The 24,464-nt window shown below is 42.1% G+C and overlaps 1 protein-coding gene across 1 annotated transcript in view; it reads left to right on the top strand.

Moving 5' to 3' along the window:
• The first annotated feature begins 17,369 nt into the window (after nt 1-17,369).
• The window catches only part of MAL2 (mal, T cell differentiation protein 2), a 72,986-nt gene continuing 65,891 nt past the window's right edge, over nt 17,370-24,464 (top strand). The window contains exon 1 of the mRNA XM_089659064.1: nt 17,370-17,603. Within this exon, the coding sequence (XP_089515190.1) occupies nt 17,475-17,603 (129 nt within the window). The 5' untranslated portion in view covers nt 17,370-17,474. The remainder of the gene's footprint in view (nt 17,604-24,464) is intronic.

Below are 24,464 nucleotides of genomic sequence, written 5' to 3'. Positions count from 1 at the left end.
TCTAAATTGGTCCTAGTATGTGCATGTATGAATGTATCTATGAATCTTCACAAATTGACAGCGCCGTATAAGTACCTGAAATAAAAACAAATTCTATTATTAGTACCAATGATTTGGTAAGTTTATGCTAACCTTTTATGTGATCTGGAACATCTGCCAATATATTTTACTCCAGTAAATGTAAGTCTACTTGGCTGCTATGGGTTATTTTACTGTGCATAATGATTTCATACTGCCTTAATAGGTCCAAAAGGTCATAATTTTGATAAAGGTTGTATGCTTTCCAGATTTCAGTAGAAAGCGTTGCAACGCTGCATACATCCACTAGATGGCAAAAGAGACAGTATTAATCCTTTGTGATAGCAATATAGTGGGAAAAAAAGTGTAAACACCATAAAATTGGTTTTAAAAATTGCCGTACCCTCCATTGCCCATGCAAAGGCATGCCCAGGGTACGCATGTGTATGTAAACTGCAGTCGCATCACACACGTGACCTATTGCCATGAACATCAGAGTGAGAACAATAATTCAAGCACGAGCTCCTGGTTAACGCTAAACTTATGAGGTTTAAAGACTTTTTAAAGTATCGCCTATGGAGATTTGTGAGTACTGTTTTTTTTTTTTTTTTTTTTTTTTTTTTTTTTTTTTTTTTCTCCAATATCAAGGATGGATGCAATTTTAAGACTTGGCGTGTTTGGTATCTATTTACTCAATGCAACCTCCTCTTTTTTTATATTTTGCCAAAAAAGTGCATGTGTGCTAAAATTTTATATATATTCTACAGGGCCTTTGCTTTCAGAAAATCTATGTTCTGGGGGTTTATTTTTTGCCAAAAATTAAGATTTGTACATGTGTGCAAAAATGTAGAAAAAATTGCTCTAGATCAGCACTAGTTAAACACTTGTTACTACAGCAGACTAGAATCTTTCTGCATTGCACCCAAAACATGTGTATACAGTGTGCAGGGTCTTTAATAGAGATGAAACCTAGGCAAATATGCATGTATTGCAGCAATGTACTACATATGTACATATGTTATATGCCCCCAAAACTGCACCAATTTCCATGTATAGGTGCAATTAGAGCGATCGGGCTCATGCACACAGATGCGTTCTCCAGTACACTGTAAATAAAAAGGCGTACCTTTGTGCCTAGAAGTTCTGGGGCTGTGTGCAGCCATCCCTAGACATGAATAGCTCCTGCTATGTGGTGCTGCTTGTGGAAAGCTGCGCACAGATGTATACATCTGTAGGCAGCATGTCTGTCCAGAACGTAACACTAGAAACTCCAAAGCACAAAAATACACTAGTTTGTTTATGCTGTACCTGTAAATGCACCCGTGTGCATGAGCCCTTATTGTTAACCAAGGGGCTGTCAGTACACCTTTTCTGGGTTTTGCACTGGCTCTGCTTTTCTGCTGGCATTTTCCTGGGCGAGCAAGCCTTGGATGACCCATATAAACACTTATTTACATCACTGCCTTACACTCCGTAAAATAATTATAGGAAAATGCTCTCCCAGGGGAAAGCGGAGATATTATAATACATGTTTGTTGGAGTTTGAAGACCTAGTGGAAGCTCTGACTGTTTACAGATGTCCCGGAATGAGAGGAGATTGTCAGGACAGACACCTGATACCAGAATCCATTGTGCTAGAGCTGTGGAATGTCTACCTAATTACCCAGAACAGTAATGTCTTTGAAATCCAATCATGCCTTTTTTTTGGGGGGCAGTTTATAGGTGGTAGCAAACTGAACAGTTTTTGAAAATGAATATTAAATGATAGACGCTGCATGTGTAGCAATTATATTTGTAATGGTAAAAGGGAAAAACTATAGTATAGGAAACTAGTTTTTTGCCTTTTAGATCTGACTTCATGTGCAGCTCTAAGTTCATCACTTTTTTTATTTCTGAATGAAGAGTAGTTATAGCAATAATATTTCCACATCGTAACTCTTCTTTAATTCGGCAGACTCTGTTCTGGAAGTGTCAAAAGAAAAGCAACAGCTGCTCCTGAGATACAAAGCAAGTCCCAGCATAGCCTAGAACAGGGGTAGGCAACCTGCGGCTCTCCAGCTGTTGCAGGACTTCAAGTTCCATCATGCCTCAGCAAGTCATAGCTGTAACTGTCAATTTTGCAACGTCTCATGGGAAATGTAGTTTCACAACAGCTAGAGAGCCGCAGGTTGCCTAACCCTGGCCTAGAAGCTGTGGAGGGGAGGAGCTCCTGGGTAGTACACCCATGCCAAAACTAGTCAGATGCACTTTTTTGTAAATAATTGGGGTATGCAGTGCTATAATAAATAATATAATACTAAGACATCAAATCACAGCATATCTGCTGAAACACAATATCATCAAATTGAGCATAAAAAAGTTTTATATGTGATGAATAAATACAGCAATAAGCTCGTGTGGATTGAAAAAATATGAAATGTAAACAAATGACAGGAGCTTCAGATGTTCACTTGATCATAAATCCTGAAGATTTTAGTACAATATTGCGCTTACCACAGAACATACAAACTCAGCGTTGTATGTATGTCATCAGGTATACCATCAGCGAATGGAAAGGCCTGGACAGCAATGCGGGCAGTAACCGGTCATCCACGGTAGACACTTGGGGATATCAGCAAACACTCGGGGGTCACATCTGGCTCACCGGTGGGTCCAACGACATCCAGCCTCCTGGTGGTACTTCTGAGATAATCCACCTTGCACGGCTTGCAAATAACGAGCCAAAAGGCAAAAATGGTACTGATAGTGAAGCACGTCTTTATTCTGATATCTCCAAATAAAATTAGCATACAACTCACATTTGAGCTAACATCGGGTATTTCCAGGTATACTCCAGGTTCCCTGGTGGTTAATGGTTCCCTGGTGGTTAGTGGTGTCTGCTGGGTGGATCCCCTAACATGTTTCGAGCACACAAGCTTGTTAAGAAAGGGGTAAATCCTGTCCCCAGGATGCCAGTTTAAATCGGCGCAGTCGCGCATGCGCAGTAGACACCGTGCGCCAGCGCGCATGCGCCAGTGACGTCACCCGCCGACAATCGCGGCACCCACTGCGCATGCGCGGGGCGGGTCATCTGCTTGCAATACGATTAAGGCAATAACAAATGGGTGCAACATGCGATCTCTGGATGTAATGTGTTACACACAGCCCCAGAGTAGCATGGATGCAATTGTCACAAGTGTAAATTAGCTAAAGGGGACCAGGACTCCATATTATTGTAGTCCAGATGCACAAAACCCCAAAGTAGCATAAATGCAACTAACAGATATCTATTTGCACTTTTTTGGACATGTGTAGCATGCCCAAAGTTCACAACTGGCTAAATTGAGCACTGCAAACAGGTGTGTGTTGTGGTTTTTTGTTTTGTTTTGTTTTGTTTTGTTTAACTGCCTGGGAGACCAGAGCTGAACTTGTGTATTCTATGAATGTTAAATCCACTGTCTCTAAACAAATATGTACTTCCCCATACCGCTTTTTAGATCAATCCGGTAGAGTTCAAGTCATACCATGGTTAAATGCAAATTTCAAAATAAGAGTGCTGTGCCACTGCTATATAATGTTTAAAATGTTATTTACATGGCCCTGACCTGCCCCAGTTATACTGTAGATCATATGTGGGATCCTATATCATTTTCTGTTTGGGCTAAAGGATAAGTTCACCTTTTGGGAACATTTTGCATGTTTTACCTGTGTTTAGGGTGAAACATGTAACATGTTCCCTTTGCTGCAGCCACTGCCTGATTTTTCTCCCTCCCTCCCTCCCTCCTTCCCTCCCTCCCTCCTTCCCTGTGACAGCAGTATAACTGATAGTGACATAAAGATACTTTAAATAGTGTATGGTGATGGCACATTAGGTTGTCATACTTCTAGCACCCCATTATACCCATTATACCCTAAAGGTGATTAGGGACCTTCAGTAGCTCTGTGGAATAACATACAGAGTATAGGACCAATAAACGAAGTGAGAGGGATTAGGACCCATGATACCCAAAAAGTAAAAAGTGCAGATTGGCACAGATACCCCATGGATGAGCCACCAGACTTTCCTGCAGTGTCCACCCAGTTTTCCAGCACAGGGAAGTCTTCACTCATGGTGCTGTAATCCAAGTAATCCCCTTCATGTTCCGTCTTCCCTGGATAGGGTTAGAGTTTATATAACCTTCTAATTTTTAGAGGTTAGACTCTGTTGGGTTTAGAAGAAAATATTTTGGTTGGATTTCAGTTTTAATGTTTGACATTGTTGCTTTTAAATATGCTTGGTGTTTTACATATTTGAGGATTTCTTGTTATTTACTGGAGTAGTGTGCAGAGGGAAAGTTGTCCTTATTTATTTTTTGTATCACAAAGTTTTTATTAATAAAAAAAAAGGAAAAGTTTATTTGCTTCAGTTATTGTTGCCTTGCCTAGCTAGATGTGATAAGACATATTGATGGTACAGCTATTGGGCAACAGATGCCATTGAAAAAGATATGGTAAGTGATTTCCTAGTGGATTCATTGCTAGCTAATAACATCAGCCTAAGGCAAGCCATAGATTGATTTTCTTTCCTTTCAGGATGGCTGGAAGGAAAGAAAATTGCTTATTTCCCCCATCAACACAGTCAGTGTTGGGAAAATGCTTCCGGGGGGGGGGGGGGGGGGCGCGCACAGTGATTAGTGCGAGTGCCTATAGCTGCAGCTCTCATTTTCTGTTCAGATTTAAACTAATAAGACTTCTACTCAAATCTTAAACATCAGTGTACTGTGATCATCCTATTAACAGGGAATCAGTTTTTACAATCTTCAGTCCCTCCCAGGGAAAACAAGCAGGTATTGTGCTAAAGTACACACCCAGCACACCTCCTTTGCACATGGTATGTGTGTTCTGCCCAGCTAGACCCACAGCTATATTTCACTTGGCACGGTGCACTGCTTCCTCTGCTTACAGCTTGTTGCAGCCTAGTTTCAATGGAAATATCCAACCTTAGCTTGCAGTGTGTTTAGGAAATAACCAGGATTCAATGACTGATGTCTAAAAATAATTTAATTATAAGGTTAAATTTAGAAAAAAAATTACAGCCTAATTGTTTCCCCTTAAAGTTTTAGCTACACTTAGGTTTCTGTTTCTTTTTTTTCCTTTTTTTTTTTTTTTTTTTTTTAAGTTTTAGATGGTTAGGGAAGGGATAAATCCTCTACTGAGGTATTTTTTGCTCTGTGTACCACTGGGGAAATTTCCCTTCTCATCCTGCCACAAACATATACCCTTACCTCTTCTGGAAACGCCGCTAAAAGTTTGGATTTACTCTCTTAATGGTCACCAGTACAAACCGGTATGGGGACACATAGTAAAAACTTGACAGAGGGTCTACTCCAGCCATTCTCAACCAGGATTCCTCCAGAGGCAGCTCCTTGAGCTTTGGTGATTGACCTCCTGTTTGATAGTGCCTGCATGAGTCAAGGGTCAGTTCTACTCAGCAGAGCCAGCTGCATGATGCCAATTTTTTTTTCTGCAAATGTATTCTGATCACAATCATAAAAGGGACATTCTTCCCACTAGTGTAAAGTGATTTTACCCACTGCCTACCAACAAACCATTTTTAGGGTTCCCTGAAACTTGAAAATTATTTCAAGGTTTACTCTGGGGCTAAAATGTTGAGACAGGCTGGTCTAAACCCCCCCCCCCCTACACTATCTAAAGCCATAAAAAATGTTTAGAGATACTCTTCAAATTAGGTTGGATTAAAAAAATGGATTTTAAAACTTTTTCAAGGACCCATTCACTTTGCAGTGTTTGATTCTGTGTTAACATGCATTACCTTTAAGGTAGTGCTTTCATAATGAATGGGCTTGCCCAGTGTGTTTTTATGTCCAGTGGCTCCGTTCAAAGCCTATAGGCCATGGACTGAAGATGACAAGGTGTGAAATGTGTAAGACCTGGTGGACTGTGGAGAACATCTCTCTCCATCTCAAAATGACTATTGTCTGTGCTGGGACAAGAGTCACGGGCAGGTGAAAAGACATTTGTAGGGCCCCAAGGTGCAATATGGCCTCTGGTCATAAGAGGGCACTACCTACATGCAAACGTGTGTCACGATGACCGATATCCTTGTACAGGTTTCAACATTGTTGGTGTGTTTTTACGATTACATCAGCCTTTCTTAAGCGATCTTGATGTTTTAGGGAGCCTCTTCTAAAACCAATTCCCTATTTTGCAGTTGGAAAAAAATACACCTTACACTGGTGGCGATCACAATGCAATTTTTACAGGCACCTAAAGGGGTCATTTGAATCAGGGGACTGGATCTATCAATGGAAACTTCTGGAAATAAGAAGGCATCTTCATATGGGATAAAAATTAGCCACAGCCCAAGGAACTCCTAGCAACTGCTGGAAAGGTCTGTGTTTCCACAGAATCCTGATTGAGAATGTCTGTCTGATCTACAGTATGTTATCCATAGGGTTACCAAGAACATGGGGCTGTGGATTGTTCCATTGATTTGCTTGTGCAATCTCACGCAGGCACATTGATGTGTTTAAAATACTCTATACCAGCTCTCAAACAAAATAACGGAGATTTTAAATATACCTCTGGAAGTAATTCACAAACCCCATATTGTAAAATATTGCCTTTTTTTTTTTAATAAACAACCTTTATATAAAAACCTAAACCAAATTGGGTATAAAAACATCAATTGAAATCTAGGGTGCACCTACAAGACCTCCGAGAACAATACAGAATAAATATGGAGATGGAACCAAGGTCTGCATTTTGTGGTTAAGCATCTAGTTCTCCCCAACCCTCCCCCCTTTTCCAATTTTTATTTGAGCTAATAAAAGGAATGGGTGAACCCTTTTGGGCATGGAGTTCACCAGCGCTTTACAGGTTGCCACTGGAGTCCTCTTCCACGATGACATCACGGAGCTGGTGGATGTTCGAGACCTTGAGCTCCTCCACCTTCCGTTTGAGGATACCCCGCAGATGCTCTATAGGGTTTAGGTCTGGAGACATGCTTGGCCAGTCCATCTTTACCCTCAGCTTTTTTAGCACGGCCGTGGTTGTCTTGAAGGTGTGTTTGGAGTCATTATTATGTTGGAATACTGCCCTGCGGATTTGGGGATGATATCTCTGTTTGGTTTTATAGTTTATTTCAGGTACTTATGTAGCGCCATCAATTTACATATATATTGTACATTCACATCAGTCCCTAACCCTCAAGGGGCGTACAATCTAAGGTCCCTAATTCACATTCATACATACACATACTAGGGCCAATTTAGACAGGATCCAATTCACCTACCAGCATGTCTTTGGTGTGTGGGAGGAAACTCACGCAGGCACAGGGAGAACATGCAAACTCCAGGCAGGTGGTGCTGTTATTGGGATTCAAACCAACGACCCTAGTACAGCAAGGCAAAAGTGCTAACCATTTAGCCACTGCGCTGCCCCAGTTAAGTTTATACCAATTTCCCACCTCTATTATTAGCAGTGGTACTTTTTAGTTAAAACATGTAACACTACCCCATGTGGAACGTCTTCCTACAGATACAGTTGCAAGAAAAAGTATGTGAACCCCTTGGGATTACGTGGAGTTTTGCATGAATTGGGCATAAAATGTGCTCTGAACGTCATCTAAGTCACAACAATAGAAGAACACAGTCTGCTGAACAGAAAACTACACAAACATTAGATGTTGCCATGGTTTAATTGCACATAACATGTAAACATTCACAGTGCAGGGAGGAAAAAGTATGTGAGGCCCTAGCTTAATGACTTCTCCCAGAGCTAATTGGCGCCAGGAGTGAGCCAACCTTGACTCCAATCAGTGTGATGATATTGGATGTGTTGCTAACAGCTGTCCTGCCCTGTTTTGGGTTTACTGGTTTCAAGAAGCACTGTCTGATGTGAACCATGCCTCGCAGAAAAGAGCTCTCAGAAGACCTACGATCAAGAATTGTTGACTTGCATGAAGCTGGAAAGGGTTACAAAAGTATTTCCAAAAGCCTTGATGTTCATGTGTCCACGGTAAGACAGACTGTCTACAAATGGAGAAAGTTTAGCACTGTTGCTACTCTCCCTAGGCGTGGTCGTCCTGTAAAAATGACTGCAAGAGCACAGCGCAGAATACTGCATGAGGTAAAGAAGAATCCCAGAGTGTCAGCTAAAGACCTACAGAAATCTCTGGCACTTGCTAACATTTTTGTTGACACATCTACAATAAGGAAAACTTTAAACAAGAATGGAGTACATGGGAGGACACCACGGAGGAAGCCATTGCTGTCCAAAAAGAATATTGCAGCACGTTTGAAGTTTGCAAAAGAGCACCTGGATGTTCCACAGCACTACTGGCAAAATATACTGTGCACAGATGAAACCAAGATTGAGTTGTTTGGGAAGAACACACAACACTGTGTGTGGAGAAAAAAAGGCCCAGCACACCAACATCAAATCCTCATCCCCACTGTAAAACATGGCGGAGGGAGCATCATGGTTTGGGGCTGCTTTGCTGCCTCAGGGCCTGGACGGATTGTTGTCATTGATGGGAAAATGAATTCCAGAGTTTATCAAGACATTTTCCAGGAAAACATACAACCATCTGTCCGCCAACTGAAGCTCTGCAGAGGATGGATAATGCAACAGGACAATGACCCAAAGCATACAAGTATACAAAGATACAACAAAACAATGGCTGCAACAGCATAGAATACGCCTTCTGGAGTGGCTCAGAGTCCTGACCTCAACCCAATTGAAATGCTGTGGCATGACCTTAAGAGAGCGATTCACACCAGACATACCAAGAATATTGCTACACTGAAACAGTTTTGTGAAGAGGAGTGGTCCAAAATGACTCCAGATCGTTGTGCAGGTCTGATCTGCAACTACAGGAAATGTTTGGTTGAGGTTATTGCTGCCCAAGGAGGGTCAACCAGTTATTAAGTCCAAAGGTTCACATACTTTTTCCTCCCTGCACTGTGAATGTTTACATGTTATGTGCAATTAAACCATGGCAACATCTAATGTTTGTGTAGTATTATGTTCAGCAGACTGTGTTCTTCTATTGTTGTGACTTAGATGACATTCAGAGCACATTTTATGCCCAATTAATGCAAAACTCCACGTAATCCCAAGGGGTTCGCATACTTTTTCTTGCAACTGTAGATATAAACAAAAGTTTTCCAATGCACTGAGCAATATAAAAGTTTATTTTACTAAGGTTTTGTTAAAAAAAAATTAAAACAAAATGAAAAACAAAGTTCACTGGAACCTTATTATTTTTTTAGAAACTGGCTGCTGAACAGGATCCGTGAAGAGGCTTACAAGGAACTGGGTTCTATTTTTTCAGTATTGAAATTCCTTATAATCAAGAGTTGAATAATCGGGCTTGTGAAATCCACCTCGAATATTGTCAGGCTAAACATGCATTGAAGATTTTCACATATTTGCATCTCAGGATATAGACAACCATTCTACCTCCCTTCCTGCTTTCATGTATCTGAACATCATTTGAATAATTATTGTGCCAAAAAAGTTGCAGGTCAAAAATTTGCTGAATCAGACAGCTTTTCATATCTGCTATTAGTCCTCATGCATACTTGTTTTTACAGCAGCTGTTTTTGGCTTTTGCCATTTTTTTTTCTACAGTCAGTAAACCCCCCAGCATGTTATCCTATGTGTCCATGCACACATAGACTGTAATCAGCGTTTTTGGCAGGAAAAAAACCCAGAACTAGTGGGTTTCTAGAGGAGTTTGTAAAAACTCTCTAATGCTGCAAAACGTGGTAAAATGCGCAGACCAACAAAAAAAATCCCACAGGAAAACGCCTCTAAAAAAAAAAGCTCAAAAACACATTTTTAACATGACTTTTGACCGCTAACGTTACCAGCGTTATCAAAACCAGTCATCCAGTGTGCATGAGGGATCCTGGGGTCAATCCACACACATCCATCTCGTTATCTATCATCATCATGTCAGATAAACTTGCTCAACTTTTCCATCCTTCATAGGACCTACCTGACCCCATTGGACCTATCTAAGTGCACACTCTCCCAAGGTCCACTATGTCCAAAGTGCCATATATCAGTTGGAATTCTGTTTCAAATACTATGGGCATGCCAAGCTTTGGTTGTCTACTTTACCCATGACTACGACACAATGGATTTCTGGGATCAATACTACTATAAATATTTACAGTATATCCTTTGGAGCTCTCCCCAAAAATTTCATAAATTTTGGGATTGATGTATGACAGGGAGCACTGTTTGCAATGCACTTACTCAAATTAATTTACGGTCATACTATATGGAGGCCTTCTTCACCCTAGGTTCACACCCAAGCGTTTTCCACAGCATTTTTCAGAAACGCACTACAGTCCATTTAACATGATTTCCTATGAGACACATTCACATCCCTGTGGTTTCACCTGGTGCGTTTTTTGGAAAGGGTCAGGGACTTTTTTTAATGCAAAAAAGTTGTGTTTTTGGTTCTCCAGACTTCAATAGAGATGCTGCAGAAAAGCATGTAGTGCGTTTTTGCTGCATTTATGATTTTTGCATTTTAATCTGCCTAACAACAAGAAAATAAATCAAAAATGCATCAAAAATGCATGTGCAAAACCACAAAAAGCCTTGCAGAAACGGATCAAACGCAAACTGCATAGATGTGAACCTAGCCTAAAGGTGAATTCTGGGCAGAAAAACTTTAAATACAGTATATTCCTCAATATCCACAAAGAATGGAAACTCACTTTGTGTGCATCAAATAGCTTTGCAGATCCAGATATTACTTTGGAAAAGTAGCAATAACATCGTCGCTGTTCTATACAGACCCTGCACAGAGAGCAGGGCTGTAGAGGGGACCCACCAGGTCCACCCACCTTAGGCTGCCTGCAGAAAAAAACAGGAGGGGGCGGAGTAAGACCAGTCACCCCACATTAGGAAAGAGAAGCAGTGACCAGTCTTTATTATAGGAAGCTCCTGCACAGAGGTTGCAACTTGAAACTGTAGAGTGCAAAATCTGGTGCAGCTCTGCATAGAAACAAATCAGCTTTCAGGTTTTATTGTCAAAACTTAATTGAACAAATTGAAGTTAGAAGCTGATTGGCTGTCATGCACAGCTGATTTTGAGTGCTCTAGTTTTGATAAATCTACCCCAGATTGTTTTATTTATTATTTCAATTACTTTATTTTTTTTTTTTCAATACATAAAGGAACTGCATATCACCCATTAGGAATATATTTAAGCTGTGAACACAGTCCTTGTTTCACTTCTACCATTGTACAGTGACAGTTACTGATTATAAACCTTCTATAACCATGATAGACTGTATTTCTCCATGTTATCTTACTATACATGCACTGTATGGTTTATATACATTAAGAGCCCATTCACACTTGAGCAGCTTGTCATGCGACTATGGGGTCCAAAGTCGCATGACAAGTTGCACCCCATGTTTCCCAATGAGTACCATTCATATCTGTACGACTTCAAGGCTCAGCGACTTCAAAGTAGTTCCTGCACTACTTTGGTGCAACTTGAGGGCCATAGACTTCAATGTAAACCCTCCAAAGCCACATGAAAATTGCACCTGAATGTTGTGCATGCGACTTTGTACAGTATAAACAACCATCTTCGGTCAAAGTCGCAATGAAAATTGCATAATTTTAAAATCACACAAGTGTGAATGGAGCCTTAATAAACATTTCTTCTAAAATAAAATAAGTGTCAATCTGGCCAGGGCTGTTTTTTGAGGACTCCATTGAGTTCTTGGGGCTGAGTTCCCAGGTCTGCACACAAGCTGTAACCATTATGAAGAGTTTGCACTGTCCTGGCTGAGTTCTTTGTTTTTATTTAGGGAGAATATATCAGGAAAAGCCGGATCACACAAAGAAGGGCGGGCACACCCAACACTCCCAGGTAGACAAGACAAGAGCTGGGAGATCTCACTGTTGGAGAATCAGATACATATAACAAGCTAGGGGCTTACTTAGCCCACTGGGTTCCACCTATAACTATATCACATTGGGATGGGCTGAATCTTTAGGACCCGCTTGTGATACGTGTCGCATTAGTGAACGTGTGTTATGTTCCCACGATGTCTGTTGAGCTGCATTCTTCTGCATACCTCCACACATGTATGCTGTGAACAGGGCACCTAGGAAACAAACAAACTTTTATTTTATTTTCTCTTGCATATAGGATATTCAAGGTGAAAACATATCCACCTTATTTGCTGTCATTCACTTTGTCTCTGCTATAGTAAATCAATTTGTGATCTCATGTGAGTTTTTTAAAATACACTTCTCAAAAAAATTAAAGGAACATTTTTTAATTAGAATATACAGTTACATCAAGTCAATGAAACTCCTGGGATATTGATCTGGTCACTTAAGTAGCAGAGGGGGTTGTTGATCAGTTTCAGCTGCTTTGCTGTTAATTAAATTAACAGGTGCACTAGATGGGCAACAGTGAGACAACCCCCAAAACAGGAATGGTTTTACAGGTGGAGGCCACTGATAATTTTTTCCCTACTCAACTTTACTGACTGTTTTTAACTAGTTTTGCATTTGGCTAGGGTCAGTGTCACTACTGGTAGCATGAGGGGATACCTGGACCCTACAGAGATTGCACAGGCAGTCCAACTCCTCCAGGATGGCACATCAATACATGCCATTGCCAGAAGGTTTGCTGTGTCTCCTAGCACAGTCTCAAGAGCATGGAGGAGATTTCAGGAGACAGGCAGTTACTCTAGGAGAGCTGGACAGGGCCCTAGAAGGTCCTTAACCCATCAACAGGACCAGTATCTGTTTCTTTGTGCAAGGAGGAATAGGATGAGCACTGCCAGAGCCCTACAAAATGACCTCCAGCAGGCCACTGGTGTGAATGTCTCTGACCAAACATTCAGAAACAGACTTCATGAGGGTGGCCGAATGTCCTCTAGTGGGCCCTGTGCTCACTGCCTGGCACCATAGAGCTCCTTTGGCATTTGCCATTGAACACCAGAATTGGCAGGTCCACCACTGGCGCCCTGTACTTTTCACAGATGAGAGCAGGGTCACCCTGAGCACATGTGATAGATGTGAAAGGGTCTGGAGAAGCTGTGGAGAATGTTATGCTGCCTGTAACATCGTTCAGCATGACCGTATTGGTGGTGGGTCAGTGATGGTCTGGGGAGGCATATCCATGGAGGGACGCACAGACTTCTGCAGGCTAGACAAATGCACCCTGACTGCCATTTGGTATTGGCATGAAATCCTTGGACCCATTGTCAGACCCTACGCTGGTACAGTGAGTCCTGGGTTCCTCCTGGTGCACTACAATGCCTGGCCTCGTGTGGCGAGAGTATGCAAGCAGTTCCTGAAGGATGAAAGAATTGATGGCATTGAATGGCCCCCACGCTCACCTGACCTAAATTCAATAGAAGACCTCTAGGATGTCATGTTTCGGTCCATCAGATGCTGCCAGGTTGCACCTCAGACTGTCCAGGAGCTCAGTGGTGACCTGGTCCAGATCTGGGAGGAAATACACCAGGACACCATCCATTGTCTCATTAGAAGCATGCCCTGACGTTGTCAGGCATACATACAATCACGTGGGGGCCATACAAACTACTGAGGACCATTCTGAGTTGCTGCAATGAATTTTCAGCAAAATGGACTCGTCTGCTGCATAATTTTTTCACTTTGATTTTTGGGGTGTTTTTGAATTCAGTCCTCTGTAGGTTGATAATTTTCATTTCCATCAAACGATTACCCCGTCCATATCAGTATAGATATCCAGCATGATATTTTTCCTCATTGAGATCTGATGTGTTTTCAGAGTGTTCATTTAATTTTTTTGAGCCGTGTATTTATAAACCCCAAACCAAAAATGCAATCTATTGCAGCTTACTAGTTTTTGGTGTGGTGGCTGCATTTGTTCTCGCATATCCACAGGAGCACCATAATGAAGTGCAATTCCTAGGAGAAAGTGGCTCCTACTCTTTGGGGTTAATTTACTAAGGAGTAGAATGTTCATTTAGGCCAGTGAAGATTCAATGAATCAGCTGATTACATAAAAGGAAATATCCTATATTTTAAATTCTCCAGCTGCATGACTGTGTATCTTAATCCAAACGGGTTCAAAGGGCTAACCAAACTCCCTTATAAACGCACTTAGATGGCTAAAGTGCATCTTCCATTTTGCATTAAACGAAGAGTTGAAAAGGAGAGGAATATTTTAGTCTTGCCATCTGGTCATGTGATCCATTAAAGGACAGAATTAGAGCTCCGATTGGCTCATCCTCCTCTCCCTAATGCTTAGTATTGGAGAGCGCATGGAGCAGCATTTTCTCCAGGAAAGGTAGGTGTTTCAGCTCTTTCAAATCCACTCCAGCCAGACTGCTAACATAGCTATACACTGATCAGTCATAACATTATGATGGCCAACCTAATATTGAGCAATTCCCCCATTTGCTGCCAAAACAGCCCTGACCCGTCGCAGCATGGACACCATTAAACCCGTGAAGGTATGCTGTGGTATCTGGCACCAAATCTTCAGTAGCAGATAGTTTAAGTCCTCTAAGTTGGGAGGTGGCCTTTGTTTTTCCAGCACTTTTCACAGATGCTTGATGGATTGAGATTTGGAGGCCAAGTCAACACCTCAAATTCATTGTGTTCCTCAAATCATTCTTCAACCATTTTTGCAGCATTGCAGGGTGTATTACCCTGCTGAAAGAGGCTGTCAGGGAATACTGTTTCCATGAAGGGGTGTACTTGGTCAGCAACAATGTTTAGGTAGGTGGTACCCGTCAAAGTAACATCCACATGAATGGCAGGTCCAAGGCTTCCCAGCAGAACATTGCCTTAGCCTCCTTGGCGGTATTCCCGAGTGTAGCTCGGGGTAAAATTTGAGTACCAAGAGCGGTAACCCCGAGCTACACTCGGGCTTACCATGCGGCGGTGCTCAGGGAGTCCCTGCAGCACTTACCTTATCTTTCGCTCACACGATGTGTCCCCTGCAGCGTCCCCGGCCATCTCCTCCGGCCGATGCCGGCATCTGGCTTCCGTGTTCCGGTCCCTGTGACGTCGGGACGTACGGGCGCTGGAACCGGCTGCAAACTTGAAATTTTTTTTAAAATGATTATTACATAGTAAAACATTGCTGTTTCAAAGCATTTCACATACATTTTGTCCCGAGTGCTTTGTCCTGTGCCCTGCCTGCATTTTGACTGTCCTTTCTGCCTGGAAACTGAGAAAAGTCCATGGCATCCAAAAAGCGTCCCTTTAAGTCAAAAGTAGTTTTAGACCGGCTAGAGAACAGCGATAGTAAATCAGAACCACTTGCAGAATTGAGTGATAATGATTCGTGGGGAAATTCGTCATCAGACACTGAAAACGATTTTGCGACTTTGCTCAGCGATGTGCGAATTTACCTCTGTATTTCAAATTTCAGTGTTTTTGGTTTGATTATATTATTGAATTAAATGTATTATTATATTATTATTTTTTATGATTATTTATTCAATTATAATTTATGATTTCATGTTTCAAATTTTATCCTACCCGAGATGTTTACTAGACTCTTGTTCGTACAGATTTCAGTGAGTTAGTCCTAAAAATTACAGCCTACAATAAAAAACTACATATTTCCATGCAAAAAATTGGTACCGCTTTCAGGACAAAAAAATCGGAAAGAATCATACTGCCGAGGAGGTTAAACATCATACTGCCTCTGCTGGCTTGCTTTCATCCCATACTACATCCTGGTGCCATCTCATCTCCAGGTAAGTGACGCACACACACCCAGCCATCCACATGATGTAAAAGAAAACATGATTAATCAGACCAGATCACCTTCCATTGCTCTGTGATCCAGTTCTGATGCTCACATGTCCATTGTAGGAACTTGTGGCTGTGGCCAACATGGGCACCCTGCTTGGTCTGCAGCTACACTGCCCCTTACACAAATTGCAATGCCTGTTTTTTTCTGCTTTCAAAAAATCAACTTCAGGGACAACATGTTTACTTGCTGCCTATTATATCCCACCCACTTTCAGATGTCATTGTAACAAGCTAATCAATGTTATTTCCTTCTTCACCTGTCAGTCATCTTAAGATTATGGCTGATCGGTGTATATCAGAGTATACAGTGAGTTCAGTGTTACCCTACATAACAGGTGCCATCTCCAGCATGTTTTTTAACCAGTATTTCTGAAAATAGGTAGAAGGACATACTTTGTATGTGTCAGGGTGGAGTAGCAAAAAAAGGGTGAAATTGTTATATTATGAAAAAACAGGCGTTTTTTATCATACACAGGGCTTTAGCAAACTAAGGGCTCATGCACACTGGGTGTTTGATTTTCTCCCCTGAATGCCTTTTACTTCTGCCAGAAAAAAAAACATGCCTAGTGCTGAGTTCTTCACACAAGTTTATGCTTGTTTGATGTTTTTCCATTCTATTATTAATTATTTATTATTATTACAGGTACCAGGGGTGGACTGACCATTTGGAAACTCGGGCACTGCCCAAGGGCCCGTGGTCAGTAGGGGGCCCCATGAGATGCCCCTGGTACCTTTTTCACAGGCTTTGAGTTTGGGCAAGGACACAGGGGCCCCATGATCCCCTATTGCCCCGGGGCCCCATGAGTTGTAAGTCCACCCCTGACAGTTACTCATATAGTGCCATCAATTTATGCAGCACTTTACATATATATTGTACATTCACATCAGTCCCTAACCCTCAAGGGATGTACAATCCAAAGTCCCTACCTGACATTCACACACTATGGCCAATTTAGACAGGATCCAGTTAACCTACCAGCATGTCTTTGGAGGATGGGAGGAAGCCGGAGTGCCCCGAGGAAACCCACACGGGCACAGGGAGAACATGCAAACTCCAGGCAGGTGGTGCCGTGGTTGGGATTCGAGCCAGCGACCCTGTTGCTGCCAGGTGGAAGTGCTAACCATTTAGCCACTGTGCTGCCCCACAATTAATGCACAAATGCACCTAGTGTTTATGCATATTTCATGTTTTTTTTGCTCAAAAGCTTCCCCCCGAACATGCTTGTGATTTTTTTTTTTTTTTCAGAAGCATGTGAACGTTTCTCTTCCAATACATGTGTGCATGGACATGTAGGCTAACATAGAGGTGCTTTTGCAAATGCCTGTAAAAAAGGTGTTTTTTTTAAGTCCTGCGTCCATGAGCCCCAAGCGGCATCCAGATAGAGTTGAGATCTGTTTTGAGAACTACTCCCCAATGCCTTCCTCCACCCCGGCTCTTTTCACATGAGTTCTCAGACTTTCCTTTGTATTGTGTCAGCTGTGCCGCCCTGCCTTCCTCTCCCCTTACAGGAATCCCAGTGCAGCACAAAGGCTCACAGGGCAGGGCTGGGCTGCGGCTCTACCTGCCAGATGGTCACATGACACACTCAGGTACAACTACCTGCTAGTAGGCTTGGGAAAGCCGTGCTGCTTGACAGTCAGATTGTCAGACAAACAAAGCAAGCATGGCTGACCCAGGGGTCCCTCCAGTGCCGAGCCCTGCCGCCGTCTCCTACCCCGCTGCCTCTTACACCTTGCCCACCGGCATAGAAGTCCTTAGGACCTACACTGGAGCCTTCATCTGCCTGGAAATAGTAAGTACAAGCAGAATCCGAGTCATACTGCTTAGATAATCAAGCAATGCAAAGAGCAACAATGTGCTGCAAGCAAAATATACAGTTTTAGCAGCTTAGAACATTCAGATAGATAAATGATGGCTGATTGTTGTTTGTACTTTGCCGTATGAAAATGAAGATGTTCCTATCAGGAAAACTGCAGGTTCAGGGTTCTGAGGATGCAAGGTTTGGAAGAAAACGTCTTTTCGTTTCAAACTTGACGGACACAGGCTTGATTCACAAAGCTAACATACCAAGATAAGGATACTATTTTTTTTTTATAAAGTGACAGTTATTTTTGGTTGATTTTTAATGAGCTTTGAACAGTCACATCACCACAATAAAGGTTCTTTAGGTACGGTACGTAAGGTATGGAATGAAACCCCAGAAATACCTCCACCTTCCAGTGATGCGGCACTTACATCCCTTACTAGCCACTGTCATCTTCTTTCCAGTTACTTCTGGTTTTTGGCCTCTTGATTGGCCAGTGGTGGAATTATGTCACCCTACACATGCCCACATGGGGGTCAGTCGCATAGCCAGAGTGTGCCAGGAATGCATTCAATAGAAGGCTGCAAGCGGAAGGTGATATTTCACAAAAGACTTGCATGTCTCTTCTGCAATAATTAGCTGCCTGCTTGCAGTTTTTTTATTGATTTAGTTACACAATACAATCTAAATATACAATTACCCCAGGATCTACCATCAACTATGTAGTGAAGTGCCTGCCAGACTGAATACAAATTGAATTAATTGTTTATGTCTCCATATTACATAGTTTTGGTAGATCATATGGAGATTGCACAGAGATTGTACAATCTGAATATATAGTGTATGGCCAGCTCTAGCGTTGCGCTAAAGCATTGCATGTGTCTTATTTAAAATTCACCTTTTGGACAAAAATAATAAATACACATTTTTTTTGCAGGTAAAAAAAATGTGCATTTATTTATTTTGTGTCCAAAGGAGTCTGGAAAGCATTTCACCAGTGATCAGTAGATCACTGATGCAGGGGCGGACTGACAACTCACGGGGCCCCCGGGCAATAGGGGATCATGGGGCCCCTGTGCCCACACTCAAAAAAAGCCTATAAAAGGTACCAGGGGCATTTCATGGGGCCCCCTACTGACCCTGGGCCCTCGGGCAGTGCCTGAGTGCTCGAATGGTCAGTCCGCCCCTGCACTGATGCCCCCCAGGTCTCCTGCAGACCTGTCAGAATATCTGCTTGTCATACGGGATGTATGGTCAGCAGATATTCTGACAGGAAGCTTCAATTAACTACCACAGCACCATGGTAGGTCATTGAAAACTACAAGTAGACAGCTGCTAAGGCTTTCGGGACTTGCAGTTCATTCATTCATGGAAGTCTGTGAATGAATGACGCAGCCGTGTGGGCGGAGCCCTACACAGCTCTGCTGTTTTCAAATCTGGCAGATGGTATGGGGAAACTTCTTCCTGTACTATCTGTCAGTGGAAGGGGGGTCGGCGGGCACGGCTGCAGCTTTGCATAGTCAAAATGCAGGTAAACAATGGCAATTAACACACCTGGCAAAGGTGGGGGGCTGAGTCACTAGAACTTTTGTGATTCACTGTGCTATAGATGGCCAATGGAGGCAGTAGAACACAAAGTTCTGATAGAGCCCAAATAAACAAGCTTCTAAAAATAGTGGACAGGGGGTACCTGTTAAAATAGTAACATAAATCAATCCAATCTGGTCTAAAACGACCTAACAATGTCTGTTGGGCATAGTGTTGAAGCACTCACTACTTCCAGGCACAATTAGCCAAATGATCAGAGTGTCATGGAGAGTAAAACCCCTTATAATGGGCACAACAGGCATGTAGACCAAGAACCCTTGCACAAAGATTTCACCACTACCCTCATATCTGGCAAAGTAGGTATGTAGACCTAGGAACCCAGCACAGAGATTTCACTAATACCGTCATGGGCACAGCAGGTATGCAGACCTAGGAACCGAGCAGAGAGATTTTACCAATATCCTCGTGATAGGCACAGTAGGTGTGTAGACCTAGGAACCGAGCACAGAGATTTTACCAATATCCTCGTGATGGGCACAGTAGGTGTGTAGACCTAGGAACCGAGCACAGAGATTTTACCAATATCCTCGTGATGGGCACAGTAGGTGTGTAGACCTAGGAACCGAGCACAGAGATTTTACCAATATCCTCGTGATGGGCACAGTAGGTGTGTAGACCTAGGAACCGAGCACAGAGATTTTACCAATATCCTCGTGATGGGCACAGTAGGTGTGTAGACCTAGGAACCGAGCACAGAGATTTCACCAATACCATCATGATGGGCACAGTAGGTGTGTAGACCTAGGAACCGAGCACAGAGATTTCACCAATATCCTCATGATGGGCACAGTAGGTGTGTAGACCTAGGAACCTAGCACAGAGATTTCACCAATACCTTCATAAATGGCACAGTAGGTGTGTAGACCTAGTAGCCCAGCACAGCGATTTCGCCAATACCTTCATAAATGGCACAGTAATTGTGTAGACCTAGGAGCCCAGCACAGCGATTTCGCCAATACCTTCATAAATGGCACAGTAGGTGTGTAGACCTAGGAGCCCAGCACAGCGATTTCGCCAATACCTTCATAAATGGCACAGTAGGTGTGTAGACCTAGGAGCCCAGCACAGCGATTTCGCCAATACCTTCATAAATGGCACAGTAGGTGTGTAGACCTAGGAGCCCAGCACAGAGATTAAACCAATACCCTCATAATGGGACACCAATACAGCATCCAAGAATAAAGAACTGACAGATGGTTTTACTCTCCCTGCATCCACTATAAACAGAAATATTAGTTTTGTGTGGAATAACTCTATAAGCACCCAGCTACAGCAGCAAGATATTACAGGAAACTGGACATCTATGCTATTACATGCATATTGCCTGACACTGATTGCTGTTGTACCAGTGTGTAGTATTTGGGATGTATTTTTTGATGTACAGTATATATTTATGATCTGTATACAGGAGGTGATACTACCCTCGGGCCAATGAGTTAGAGGGACAAATATACTGTCGATATCCCTTTACCATCTACTTGCTAGTCCAGTTTTTAAAGCATGATTTAGCATGTAGTTTTTGCAAGAGGCTCTCGTTGGGCTGTGCCTAGACCCCTCTGAAAGCTTTTGCCTGGTAGTCTATAGAGATGAGCTTGGGCAACCTTCAAACTCATTTCTATCTGAACTTCCAAATACACATTTTTTTTGCACAATTTTGATATTCAGATAGAATTTTGGTCAGAGGACACCCAAGCTCTTGTCAAGTAGTCCTGTAGAGTCCAGTGTAGTGTTTGTAAAGCTATTGTTGCCTCCACTAGCTTATGTCTAGTAGTCTGTAGAGTTCAATGTAGTGGTTGTAGAGCCCATGCTGCCTCCACTAGCTTATGTCTAGTAGTCTGTAGAGTTCAATGTAGTGGTTGTAGAGCCCATGCTGCCTCCACTAGCTTATGTCTAGTAGTCTGTAGAGTTCAATGTAGTGGTTGTAGAGCCAATGCTGCCTCCACTAGCTTATGTCTAGTAGTCTGTAGAGTTCAATGTAGTGGTTGTAGAGCCCATGCTGCCTCCACTAGCTTATGTCTAGTAGTCTGTAGAACCCAGTGTAGAGTCTGTAGAGCCCATGCCGCCTCCACTAGCTTATGTCTACTAGTCTGCAGAGATTGTAGAGACCATGCTGCCTCCACTAGCTTATGTCTAGTAGTCTGTGAAGTCCAATGTAGTGTTTTTTTAGCCCATGCTGCCTCCACTATCTCATGTCTAGTAGCCTGTACAACCCAATGCAGAGTCCGTAATGTCCATGCTGCCTCCACAAGTCCTTGTCTGTAGAGTTCAATGTAATGATTGTAGAGTCCATGCTGTCTCCAATAGCTCATGTCTAGTAGTCTGTAGAACCCAATATAGAGTCTGTAGAGCCCATGCTGCCTCCACTGTCTCATGTCTAGTAGTCTCCAGAGTCCAATGTAGAGTCTGTAGAGCCCAAGTTTCTTCCAATAGCTCATGTCTAGTAATCTTCAGATTCCAATAAAGAGTCTGTAGCACCCATGCTGCCTTCACTAGTATATTTATGGCTAAAATATTCCAGATAAACATCATCTAATATGATTTGTGATAAAAGGAGTGGTGCTTTGACTTGCTTTATGAGCAAAGAAAGCAGAGTGCTCAAGAGCCATGGCTTTTAGGCTTACTGGGTAGAGAAATGTGTCTTTTTTTTTTTATAAAAGGATGTGTTGGTGTACAAATATATATCCAGCCTGCCAGACCATTTCATGTGGCCCTCGCACCACTCCTCACACCCCCTCATCTCTGCCCTCCCCACTCTAAGCATTCAGCATACACTCCCAGCTGACTCCAGCCCTCCTCTGGGGGAGAATTGTATTGGTTACCACTTCCACTTGCTTATAGGTTCTCATCATGTTCTCTGCTATTATGGTAAGGACGTGACAGATGTGTAAGGAGTTGGTAGGAGCTGTAGCAACATCATTTTTTAAAGAGCACAATCTTTTTGAAAAGCTGTTGGGCTATGCTAACTTAAACAGATCCATGCATATAGCTATTGTGGGCACATCGAGACATATCTTATAAATGCGCTGGAAGGACAGTAGTATGTGTATACAACACATTAGTTTTTTTTAAATGTCATGTGGTTCCATTACATTAAAGTTGGACTCTATTGTTAAAAGTGTAGGGGGGGGGTGGGCTGAAGGGCAGGAGGGTAATGTTGGAGCAAATGAGCAAAGTAGTTTTCCTTTTTGGATCTGCATAAAGTTTAAATTCTTCTTTATCTTGCAGTCTGCAGTTGGAGCATACTTTCTCAACCAGAGTTTTGTAGAACCAGTGGTTGCTAGGGGTTCCCTGACCACTGGCAAATTTCTCTCTCACTTACAATGATCACCAATGTAATGCAGTAAATACTTTAGGTATTGCACATTCTTCAGTCATTACTTCATTTGAAACATTCTACATGTGTCAAACACAAGGCCCACGGTGAAAATCCAGCCTGCCAGACAATTTCATGTGGCCCTCGCACCACTCCTCATCTCTGCCCTCCCCAGTCTAAGCATTCAGTAGAAACTCCCTGCTGACTCCAGCTCTCCTCTAGGGGAGAACCTGCACTTTCTGCTTCCCAGCTCCACCCCCAGCTTGTACCATGAACTGGAGATATAACCATTTTCAGCATGGGTGCCCTAAGACCCTAAAATGATTTCAAAGGTTCTACTAGGGTTAAAAAGTTGAGAAAGGCTGAGTTGGGTTGTACCTCCAGAATTATGCTGTGATAAGTCATGTTTTAAATGAAAAAGGTGCAGAATGTTTGTCTTGGAAGAGTGGAGAGGATTGTGATGTAAACCGATATTGTGGGTGCCAGAACTGAAGAGTGTTGTGCTTTGTATAATCTGCTGTATTGTACTCTTATAATCGGCTGTTTGTGAGTATCCTGGATGCAATCCACATAACACCTTAGAATAAAGTTCATCTACTTCTCCTACCTATAAGACAATGAAGAGGGATCATACTCTGTTGTCAAACTATGATGGTTGGCTTGTTGCCTTAAGCCCCATATGGGACGAGTGATCATCTGTTTTTGCTTTTAGGGTTTTTTTAATGCTAGTCTCATATCGAAAGTGAAGAGGTTACTAAGGTTACAAAGCTTCTCGTATGATGGAATAAAAATTCGGAAGTAATGTATTTTCAGATGAAAAATATACTAGTTAACTGAAAATCATACGATCTGGTATCGTACGACAAAAAGTTTTGGTGCTTGTCCCTTCGAGTAATTTTGGGCGATTGCTGTGTACTAACAATCAGATTATCGTATGATCACTTTGAAAGCGGCATTTTTCTATACGATTTTCTGATCCTGTGTAGGGGATTTTAGACTTAACTTTAGTATGGCTCTAGCAAACACGTTTTTTTTTTTTTTTTTTTTTTTTTTGCAGCTCATGAAAAGTCACAGTGGTGGCTACAGTCCTGTGACCACCAACTGCTGCAGAAATCTATGCGCCTCTGTAGGCTAGTGGTAGAACACTTTAGTAGCCAGGACTGGAATAAACCCTAATCACAGATTTTAAAGTGTATATACCACCCCCCCCAACAAAAAAAAGATATATATATTGCAGCTTACTGATTCTTTAAAGTGGTGAGCAAATAAGAGAAGTCCATTGTTAGGGTTTACATACACTTTGACTGCCATTGCTTATTAATTTCAGGTGTTGCCTAATGTTTTCTAAGTATAAGACATTGCCATAACACATTTATTGACCAGGAGTTGACACTTATGCCCCGTACAAATTATAAGAAAATCGTACGAAAATTTTCGTATGAGGATCCGATAATCGGATCGTTAGTACACAGCTTTCGAGAGCCGAACACGACAATTCATACGACAATATCCGGAGGGACAAGCGCAAAAAGTTTTCTCGTACAATACCAGATCGTACGATTTTCATTTAATCAGTACAGTAGTCGTCTGAAAATACAATACAAATACAATGCAATACATGACATCATTTTCTAAATTCTTTTCTTTCATAGGAGAATTTTCATATCTTTAGTAACCTTTTCACTTTTGCTGTGAGACTAGCAGACGATTGTTCGTCCGATATTCTCATCGTGTGTACAGGGCATTATGCTTTGAACAGTTACTAGAGGCTAGGCAAATACAGCACAATAAACTTTACATTTAACCCAATATTTTATATTTACGTTAGGCTACGCGTGCTGTAGAAATAGCCATTCTGCAAATATTGTAAAAAGGAGATAAGGGAGAATAAAACCTATCCTACCCATATACTACAGTTTAAAGTGCAT

This window comes from Staurois parvus, unplaced genomic scaffold (genome assembly GCF_062004578.1).
Source record: "Staurois parvus isolate SC_StPar_1 unplaced genomic scaffold, SC_StPar_1.0 ptg000030l, whole genome shotgun sequence".
Lineage (NCBI taxonomy): Eukaryota > Metazoa > Chordata > Amphibia > Anura > Ranidae > Staurois > Staurois parvus.
Note: the sequence above shows the minus strand (reverse complement) of the source record. Positions and strands in the feature narration are given on the sequence as shown.